The sequence below is a fragment of the Phaseolus vulgaris genome, chromosome 10 (assembly GCF_000499845.2).
Source record: "Phaseolus vulgaris cultivar G19833 chromosome 10, P. vulgaris v2.0, whole genome shotgun sequence".
In the NCBI taxonomy this organism is placed as follows: domain Eukaryota; kingdom Viridiplantae; phylum Streptophyta; class Magnoliopsida; order Fabales; family Fabaceae; genus Phaseolus; species Phaseolus vulgaris.
The window spans coordinates 42051416-42062272 of record NC_023750.2 but is presented as its reverse complement, the minus strand read 5'-3'; the positions used below and the strand labels follow the sequence as shown (position 1 = coordinate 42062272).

Below are 10857 nucleotides of genomic sequence, written 5' to 3'. Positions count from 1 at the left end.
TTGTGAATAGTAAACAAGTAGATAAGAAATGAAAACATTGGAATCGATTCAGAAAGTTCATTCCCTTTGGGAAGATGGAGAAGATCTTAAGCAAAAGTTATGCTGATTAAAAAGGAAAAAAAATGATTTATATAGATGATGAAAGGAAGAAGAAAATCCACATAGAGCAAGCTAACCTTGCCATGGGTTTTGAGATTGGTTTTGGTGATGATGAATGCAGTTTCCAATGCCAGCAATGGTGAGAATATCAGTGTGAGAGAGGGGCCTAAGACCCAAGAAATCTCTGGTCAACCCTTCATTTCCAGCTGCACCACTTGTTTTTGAGAAGGTGTCATGCAAATACAAGCTATGATCGTTATCATCATCATCATCATCTAGTTTCTTTGAACTCTGAATGCCACCAAATGCATCCTCAAAAGGGGTTCCTTGGAAGGCAGAAGGAGAAGAGAAAGAGTTGATAACATCATGAAGAAGGGATGGAGCAGTAGCAGCAGCTTTATTCCCCAAAGGTGATGATGATGATAATAAGCCAACAGTGGTTGTTTTTGCTGTTGTTGTTGAAGTGGTGGTGGTGGTGGTGTCTTCACGTGAGGACAAGTTGAAGCCAAAGTGAGGAGTGGCAGAATCTGCAGAAGAAGTCATGTGAGGGTGGTGGTGGGCCCTTGCCATGGCTGGCGAGGAGCCACTTCTGCTGATGGTTGCACCCATCTGAGCTGCTTTCTGCAGCAATGCTGTGGCTGACATGTGTGGGGAAGCGCTAGGGACTGTTTGGTAGGCAGAAAGAGTGGGACCAAGACTAGGGTTAGGGTTTTCTGGGTGTGGTGGAGGAGAGAACATTATGGATGGGGCCATCCAAGGGGGCACTTCTGGCCTAACATTCAAACTTTGCTGCTCTTTTTTCATTGAGAAGGCATGCAGATTTTGAGGGTTGAACTGGGTTTGGAGGCTCATGTGGTTGTGGTGGTGATGAGAGGAAGAAGGTTGTGGGGGAAGAGGTTGTTGGTTATTGGTTCTTGCACTCTCCTCTGCTAATGCATCACAGAAAGCTCTGTGGGTTATGAAACTGTCCCTCCTGAAACTCATAAACAAACAAAATTACAAAACCAGCAAATGTTACTAAACTGTTATGACAGTGTAGAATTATTCACCCTCTCTCTCTTACTTTTCAACACTTGTGAAAGTACTTAACCACATTAAAAAAATTCCAAACTAGGAATTTACACTTTCTTTAGGAGGGATTATGATTTGTGAGAGATTGCTATATCAATGTAATGAATTTAATGTCTTATCATCTTGTGAAAAAGGATAAGGAATGTGTGAAAGTGTGTGTGTGTGTATATTATATATTATTAATGGAATTAAAAATTGTAGTGTGAATTGATCTTATGGTCAACCTAGGATTCAAATCCATGCTCTTTAAATGAAAGATGTTTCTTGAGTGTGGTGCCTTAACTAAACTGAACTTAGAATTCATTCACATGACATGGATTTGGGTTAGTTACCTTGAGAAGAGGGTTCCACAGTCACATCTGTACTCCCTTGTGCCACAGGTCTTGGAATGGGCTTTCCAATCTGATTGAACAGCATATTTCTTGGAGCACTTGTCACATTTCCACTTCTTCTCACCGTGCTTTCTGCAGAAGTGCTTCTTGATCCCAGTCAGGTCCCCCAGAGCCCTTGATGGATCATGATGCACACAACTTGCCTCTGGACACACATACACCTTCTTCTTCACCTCTTTGCTTGTCCTCTGCTTCAGCTTCCAAGGCAAATTATGCCCTCTTCTGTGAAGTTGGAGGTTCTGGTCTCTTTGAAATCCTTTGTTGCAGATCTCACAAATGAACCTATTTGTGGCCAGAAGACTCTTGGGGGACAAGGCTATAACTTCAGCATCAGGGTCTGAACAATCAAAAAGAAAAATCAAACAACACAAAACATTACATGTATATGTGTATCAACCAAAGGCACAAGAAATGAGGTTTGGAGTTTGAATAGGGAACATAAGAAAACAAACCTGGGTTACCAGGGAGGTTTCTCTTTTTCTTTGGTGGCTGAGTCTGAGTTGGTGGTGGAGGCAAGTATTGTTGTTGAGGGTAATTGGTTCCAATTTCAGTTCTGTTGCCTGAGGAAGCACTTGCTTCACCAGATGCAGAAGTCAAGTTTGACATGTTCTCCTCCACTGCTTGCTGTTGCTTCAACACAAAACCCTTCATCTCCATATATACTTGCAAGTTTTAGAAACCTAAGGCTGTGTTATAGGCCATAGATCTTGGTTTTTCAAACGTTGCGAAGCTTTCTGGGATCTAAGGACAAATCTTACCCGAAATAGAAAAGGAAGAAAAAAGAAAAAGCTAGAGTACAGTCTACACAGCTTAGACTGGAAAGGAAAGAGAAAGAAGAAAAACACAAGAAAGAAATCAGAAGGCAAAAGAAATTGATATTCAGTTCAGAAATAGTGTGAGTCTCTAGCAAACAACTAAACAAAAGAGGAAGAAAGTTGAGAGATAGTGGTCTCTCTATATAACCACTATTAGAAAACTTGTTACTAGTTTGGCACCGACCCAAGAGACAAAGTTTTGTTTTTATGAAAGAGCAGAAGAAACAAGTAAGAAGGAGTTATGATAAAGAGAAGTTGAGGTGAAGCAGATGGTGGTGTAGCCGCAATTCGTATTTTTCTCCTTCATGGTTTTCAAAACCATGCTTCATAATATGATAATATTTTCATTTTCATAACCACACAAATGTGACCCTGTTGTTTAAAAGTCTAAACTCGTTATCAGAAAGAGAGAGAGAGAAAGAGGTGTGGATGAGAAGAGGATTCTGAGTGTGTACCTCAGCCAGTCCAAAACCACAAACCCAAGAAGAACCTTACGGCTAATTCTGACGTTGAGCTTTCTGTCTTTTCTTCTGTTCTCTCTCTCTCAACCTCAGAAAAATCACTTCAATATTTCTCTCTTTATTGTGTTTTTCTTTTGCTTGGAAAAAAGAGTTGAGATTTTTTTGGTTAAAACCTTTTGTTCAAATACATCCTTCTTGCTTGCCTTTCCCTTCTCTTGCAAAGTAAGCACAAAAAAGGGGGCAAAAAAAGCAACCACAAAAAGAGAGTATCATTTGCATACACAGATAGAGTTTGTGTGTGTGTGTGTGAGTGAGAGAGAGAAAAGAAAGAAAAGAGAGAATCTCAAATTCTATTATTTAACTAACATCATGGCTGTTAGACTCTTCTAGTTCTTGGCTTTCTACGTTTTACAGTGACATGATTGATCCATTGATTAAATTGTAACAAGCATGGCTAAAAGCTTTTGTCTTAATTCTTTTTTATAAACTCTGTACTTAATTCAAACTTCTTTCATCATCCTTCATTTCACTATCATTGCAACTATTGACTATGGAAAAGGCTGAATATTCTGACAAATTTTGCATGGTTCTTTATTAACCCAAATGAAAAATCTTAAACAAATAGATCTTGTTAGGTTGTGGAATATATATGGATCTAGAAAGAAAGGCAAAGCTAGGTGCCTCCCTAGCTAGCTAACACACTCAAAAACTCATATCCATGGCCACCCCTCTTTCTCTCTCCATCTTTCATATTCCCATTGTATCTTTATCAGCCACAATTTTTGTCGACCCTGTCATTTTCACTTCAAATTAGTCATTATCACTATGGAAAATTTAATCATGCCTCAAATTATGATGTGGGAAATCAATTTCCTCTTCATTCCATCAACTTGGTTTCACAACTCCAAACTTCACTCTTCTGTCAAACAAAAGTTGCATAAAATTTCTGATACTGCTAAACATTTATCAATTTTTTTTATGCCAACTTGCAAACTTTATACTTGAAACTTTTTTTAGAGATCAAGCTTAGGATCAGTATAATACCAAAGAGTTGTTGACAACAAGACCTTAAATGAGTTCTATGGAAAAAAAAATTACAGCAACAAGTTGAATCCTTGTTTGAGTTCCTGCTGATGAAAATTATGTTATGAAACTTATGATTGCAGTTTTGAAATGATTTGAGTTTGTCATGTTTTGCCACTTTCAACTCAATGTTTAACTAAAAAGTTATTATAGTATATGTGAGATAAGATGTCACAGTGGTGAAGATTAACACAAGAATCTTAAAGATATGTGGTACTTGCAAAACTACATTGTTTTCTGTTTGTCCAGCTTTTGGAAGGGATGTGTTCCCTACACTGTGATTGGGAAAATTTGGCATTAAGATCATTTTAATTTTGTCTTTGTCTTGTTTTATTCTTCAATCATTCATTTTTTGAAAAGGGATCCTCCTCTTTAATATTAACCTACTCTTTTCAATTCTCTTAAGGTAGAATATTTTAATGTTTGCTTTTAATTCACTAATATTAATAAAAAAAATTAAATTAATTTTTAAATTAATATTAATTAGGTACAAGATCTTATAGATATTAATTAGAAACTGAATTAATTGGTAGATAAAATATAATTTAGAAATTAGTTTATAATTTTATTAATAATAAAAATTACTTAGGTTTATGATTTAATTTTTTTTTAATTTCTACGATAGTATTTAATTTAATATAATTAATTTTTTTTTTGTTTTAAAATTAATTTTTATTTAATTATTTTCTTATATTGTATAATAATTTTAAATATATAAAAAGAATAGTGTGAAGAGTGACTATTAAAAAAAGTGAAAATAAGAATTGAAAATAAATTACCAATCTAAATAAAGATTAATAAGATCAATACAAAAGACTTAAAGATAAAACATAAATCATCAAAGTACAATAAAAAAAAAATTGTACTCACTGTGATTTAAATAAATGGTAGCTAAAATCTTGGTAACTAATTAGATATCAAGTTATAAACTATTATTAATAGTAGAAACTACTTTAGATATCAATAATATTTTTAATCTCTAAATAAATATCAAATTTAGTCAATATAGTAATTAATTATATTTTCTTTAAAATTAATTTATATTTAATCATTTTTCTTTAGTGATATCTATATAACATAATCTCGATTTCATATCCTAATTTCCTATATTAATGAGATTTACCACTAATAACAAAAATATATATATATATATAAAATAAAGAACTAAATGTTTTACATTAATAATATTCAATAGATATAGATTTATGTTTTACTCAATATCATTGATCTTTCTTTGAATAGGGTGATTTGAATAAAAAAACAAGAATGAGTAAAAAATGAGATTATTTGAATTAAATAAAAGAATGGAAATAATATTAGTTTATTTATTAACAATAATTTTATTTTTTTATTATATAACTTTCTGAGTTTTATTCTTTGATTTATTTTTATATCTACACTTGTTGAGCCTTAAAAAAAAAAAAAAAAAGCTTGATGTCACCCTTCTTTTTTCACAATTTTTATCTTTCTTAGCCAAGAAAGAAAGAGACTATAAAAAGTAAAAGTTTAATGAATTGGCACTTGATTTTCAACTTTTTAACAGTGAAATTTTTACTTGTATTGTTGATATGATATGATTTGATAACCATATTAATTACTTATGATGCCTCACATTGACAAATATGCCTCTTCATTCTCTTTCCATGCTTTACAACATTCTTCCCATTTCAAATTTCAATGATACCATTTTTCAATATTTTATATATTATTTATTTTAAATATCCATATTTTCATATAATTTTGTCTAAAAAAAATATTATCTTATAAAACTTTACTTCACATATTATTATTTTCATATAAAAACAAATATATATATATATAAAATTTTGGAGAAATCAACCTCTCAATCGAGGTATCACTACAAGAAAATCGTGAAATAGAAATCAATTTTTAAAGACCAAAATAATTGGTTGTTGCAATAGTAACTAAATTAGAGACCATTTTAGAAACTAAAAAAAAATGATTTCTAAATTAGTTTCTATTAGTGTTAAATAGTTTCTAAATTGGTATCTAATTAGCAACCAAGGTTTTAACTATCAATTATTTAGTTTCTAAATTTGTTCTCTAAAATATTGGTTGCTAATTAGATACCAATTTAGAAACTAATTTAGAAACCAATTTTTTTTTTAATTTCTAAAATGGTCTCTAATTTAGTTACTATCGCAATTAATTATTTTGGTGTCTAAATAATGGTTTTTATTTCATGATTGTCTTGTAGAGCATAAGAAGAATGAGAGTTCATCTTTAAAATTATGTTTTCGTGACGAAGTCAATGTTTTTATTTAATTTTTGCTGAAATAACCTTATTAGAATCAATTATCATATTTAAAGTATTATCCGTTTTAAAACTCAAAATTTAGTCTTTTCTTTGAAAAGACGAATAAAAAATTTAAAAAAATATATACTTAAATTATTTTTATCTCAACTTCGACTATTAGATATATTAAAATATTTGAGTTATAAAATAATCGGATTAAATTATTTAATGTATTCCTAAATTATTTATAATTTTTAATTAAATTTTCCAACTATTTTTGTTCAATTGGATATTAAATTTATATTTATTTTATAATTGAACCTTATTTCGTCATGAAAAAATAGGTCCCTAATATAATATTGCCACCACGGTAAATTTACACTGAATATTTTTATCTTACTAAGTCATTATTTTTACATTTTTAATCAGTTAATAGTCTAGTATTTTTAATCGTCATATGTAAGTTTAAGTTATTTATTAGATAAAAATGAACAAAAAATAATAATGTATAAGAAGGAAAATATTCAAAAATACATTGTTTTAAATTGTAAATAATATCTTAATCTAAATTATATTTTTTTTATAATTTATTAATATTGAATATGAGGTCACTTATATATCTAAGCAATGTCTTTGAACTAATCAAACACGTACAAGTCACAATCGTTCCAACGTATACAACAAGGGCTCTGCAATTAATTAATTTTAAAAAAAATATATAAAAATACTTGTTTATTTTCTTATCTCACAGAAATATTTCTAAATTTATATAATAATATAGAGCATCCATCGTGTTTTTTTTTTTCAGTTAATACATATATTTTTCTCAATAATTTATGTTATTATATAAATCAAGAGATATCAGAAATATTATATTAAAAAAGAGAAGTATTGAATGATATTATTAAAAAAGAGTTAAATTTCAAATCAGGTGAATGCAATTTTTTATATTAATAGATATTGTTATTTATGTCAATAATGTGATGGCGACTATAAATAATTATTAATTTTGCTAAGTGGTTGGTGGGCAAAAAAGTTATCTTTGAAAGCACGCTTTAATTTTCATATTTTGGATTAACTTTAAATAATATGTAATCAAATTAAATTTAAGTAATCAACAATTTCATTTATATTTTATCAAAAAGTTATTTAAATAAAACACAGAAGCATATTATGATAGAATATATTTCCAACTATTAATAAAAAATATTATAACTATTTTTAGTATACATATTTCATTACTATTTTTTATGAATATATCTTTTAATAAATTTAGTATAATTTTTTTTAATAATAATGATAAAATAAACTTTTTTATTTGTTTGTTATTATCATGAGGAAAAAAAATGAACACACGCGCATATTATTTTAGCATATAACTTTTTTAGTAATAATAAGGAAAAAAGAGTCGTCCTACAATAATTATTGACCTAATTTTTTTTATATATTTTTCTTGCAAATCACAATATTTTTTTATGAAGAAGACTTGTGTAAGGACCACGTTTTTTTAAAGTTATTTTTCTCTCTATCCAATGGTATTAACTAATGTTGACCCGTGAGATTAATTTGGAATATCACATGGAAACTAAATATTTGTTTATGAGTCTACATAACTCTTTTTTAAGTATTTATAAAAACTAATTAATCAAACATATACCTCTAAATCTATATTATACAATTATATTGTTAAAAATGAAAAGTTTCATATTAAGTAAAAATATAAAAAAAAAATGGCAACAAAAATATTATTTTAGCATTTTGGTTTGGAAAGGACATGCTCTCAATTTATTGGTATAATTTTTTAAGAAAAAAAATAAAATTTCATTAGAAGGTGTTGAAATTAAAAATAATAAAAATATTTTATAATATATAAGTGAATGTAAACTTCATCTTATGAATTGATTTTATAAGATAAGTCAAACTTAAAATTTTATTAAACCTAATTTTGGTAACTTAGGATTTATTCATAGAGAACAATTTCATTAGTATAATATGCTTGAATCTAGTTGTTTTCGTATAGTTCTTTATGAATAAGTATATGCTACCTATGTATCGGTTCTGTTAATATGAGTTCTGATTTAGTTCCAACATATTTACTTATATATCTATCTATATATGTATAATTTTTTTTAATAATATCTTTTTCATGTCGTGACAGATGATTATTGTTATTTGAAGTGTCATTGTTATTTGAAGTGTTAGTCTAAACGAGATGTTAAGTTTTATAGCAGTTTTATAAAATTGAATTATTCTTAAATTTTATTATCATTTGATATTTGATGTAATTTAGGATGAATTATTGTAAGATGTGGGGAAAATAGTTTGTTTTGATGGATAATTTGGGAGTAGTTGTTGAAATGGAGATTGCATTATGATCCTTAATGATTGTGTCTAAAAAATGATTGTAAGGAAAGAGAAGAGTTGACGTAACATGAGGCCCAACTTTCCAATTCTCTTTTTCTTACAATCCATCGTGTCTCTTGCATTCTACCACCAATAATCACTCTTAAGTCAACTTTTCTTTTTTTCTTTTTTAACCCTTCAAATATTATATATTTTACAAACTAAATGTCGGTTGAGATTGCCTCAAATTTTCCTCCAATCCTATTCTAATAGAAAAAATGAGTTTTGCATTCATACCACAATACTAATAGAAAGTTTTATAAGAGAGAAATAAATTATAAATAAGTAAACAAGAGAATTATAAATAGTCAAACTAAAAATTTAATTGAAAGAGGTTGAGAATAAACAATGACATAAGCATATAAATCACATGGAGTAAGGTTTGGTCATTCAAAAAATCAAGACAAATTGTAAAACGAAATAGAAAATAGATTAAGGAAGAAGAGTGGAGTAAAAAGACACTACCTTTAAGGAAACTCCCAAAGGATAAAAGCAAAAAGATTCGTTAAATGAAAAAATCTTTCAAAATAAAAATCAGAACAAGAGAAGAACTCTTTCAAGATTTTCAACGATATCTCACTAAGGTGATTTTACAAGAGAGTTTAAGCTCCTTTATATAAGAGATGTCACGATCTAGAAGAAAAATAAACACCCATCAAGTGTTTGAAAAATATAGGAAACCCAAATATAAACATAAGACTACATAAGTTAAAGTTAACTCAACTAATTATATGTTTAAACTTAGCTAACTCCTAATTAATCCTCATATATGTGTGGTTCCTTGTGTGCTTCCTTGAAATTAAGGAGAGACACATGGTAATTCATAAAATTAAGGAAAAACTCGTCATTACACTTCCAAGAAGCACATCTGGCGCATGAAAAATGTAAAAGTCATGTGAAGTACTACCACCGTCATTATACTTATAAAAGTAACATGTGTTGGTTAATAATTTTTCATGTGACTTTTCTAACATGCATGACATGTCCAACATGTCTCTTGGTGACTCTTGCATTGTAGAATATTTCAAGAGAACCTAGAAATATTCCATAAAGAGTTTACAAAAATTGAGAACTTCTTTATTTTTCATTGTCGTGTTTCTTTTTTATTTTATTCTTGTTTTCTATTATTAGTAAACTCTTCTTTATTCTTATTTACATCATTAAAGTAAAGGTTGTGTTGATTTTGAAAATTGGTCAAGAACAACATTGTTAAGCTTCAAGAGGAGATTGAGAAATTTATGCGTCTTCCTGGTGATTTGAAGGTCAAACTCTTTGAGGCCAAGAAAGATTTGTTGAGCAACTACAAAGAAGGTTTAAAAAATGTCATACACCAAACTTCAACGTTAAGAGTGGGATTAACTTAAAGGCTTTTAACCTTGTGAAAAATGTTGTTGAAAAAAAAAAATTGTATACAACTAGCCTACTATGTATTTATTTCTTTTATTTTGATGTAATGACTTTTAATACTATGAATGAAAACTTTTTTCCATTTTTATTTTTGTGATTGTTGATTAAATTTTGGTGTAGTTTAGATCCAAACTATTATGAATAGATAACTAAAATTCAATAGCTTAAAAAAATTCTATAACAAATTTAAATAATAAAGCACGACATATGAGTTTTAAATAATATTGAACAATTTGATTTTTTTTTTATTTTTTTTGAAAAACTACGTTCAAGAATAAGAACTTGTTGAAAAAGTTTTTTCTTATAAGTGATTCAATTCATGAACTAAACTTTTACTTATGGTTTGATTTAACATAATTGGCTGCATGTGTTTTTTATAATTTAGCTTAACATTATTGTGTGTTGTGTAACATGATTAGTTGCTAATGTAGCATAGCTAGCTACTCATATTTTTTTATACAACTCAGTGCTATGATATAATGTCTAACAAAGTCGATTACTTATGCTTTTAATGTAGTTTGATGTTATGATGTGATGCATAAAATATAATAGTACACAAGTGTGTAAAGAATAAAGTTAAAAGATATTTTTTATATAACGTTTAAAAAGAATTTCTTTTACAAAAATAAACTAAGTGTGTATCTTTAAAAAAAAAATCAACAAGAGTTTGTCACATTTATTGTGTTTTGTGATAAAAGAAGATGGAAGTATGAAAGATAGTACAACACTTGTCTTTTTTCGACTCAAAAAAAGAGAGCACAATTGAGAAAAGAAAAACTCAAAAATCATATTCAAACACTCGACCTAACATGACAACTCTGTCGTGTTTTTTTGCACAGATCTACTTTATCATTTGTTATTTCAAACCT

General features: G+C 28.7%; 1 protein-coding gene across 2 annotated transcripts; it reads right to left on the bottom strand.

The window, feature by feature from the left end:
* Positions 1-3304, bottom strand: LOC137819062 (protein indeterminate-domain 11-like). 2 transcript variants are annotated; one of them, XM_068622790.1, is made up of 4 exons: positions 2833-3197; positions 2015-2749; positions 1503-1899; positions 1-1072 (listed from the first exon to the last, which is right to left on the bottom strand). In XM_068622790.1, the coding sequence occupies exons 2-4, from the start codon at positions 2217-2219 to the stop codon at positions 172-174; spliced, it is 1503 nt and encodes a 500-aa protein (XP_068478891.1). In that variant the 5' UTR covers positions 2220-2749; positions 2833-3197; the 3' UTR covers positions 1-171. The 2 variants fall into 2 exon arrangements, with proteins under 2 accessions (XP_068478891.1, XP_068478890.1); XM_068622789.1 differs by having other exon boundaries at positions 2015-3304.
* Between the last annotated feature and the right edge of the window lie 7553 nt (positions 3305-10857).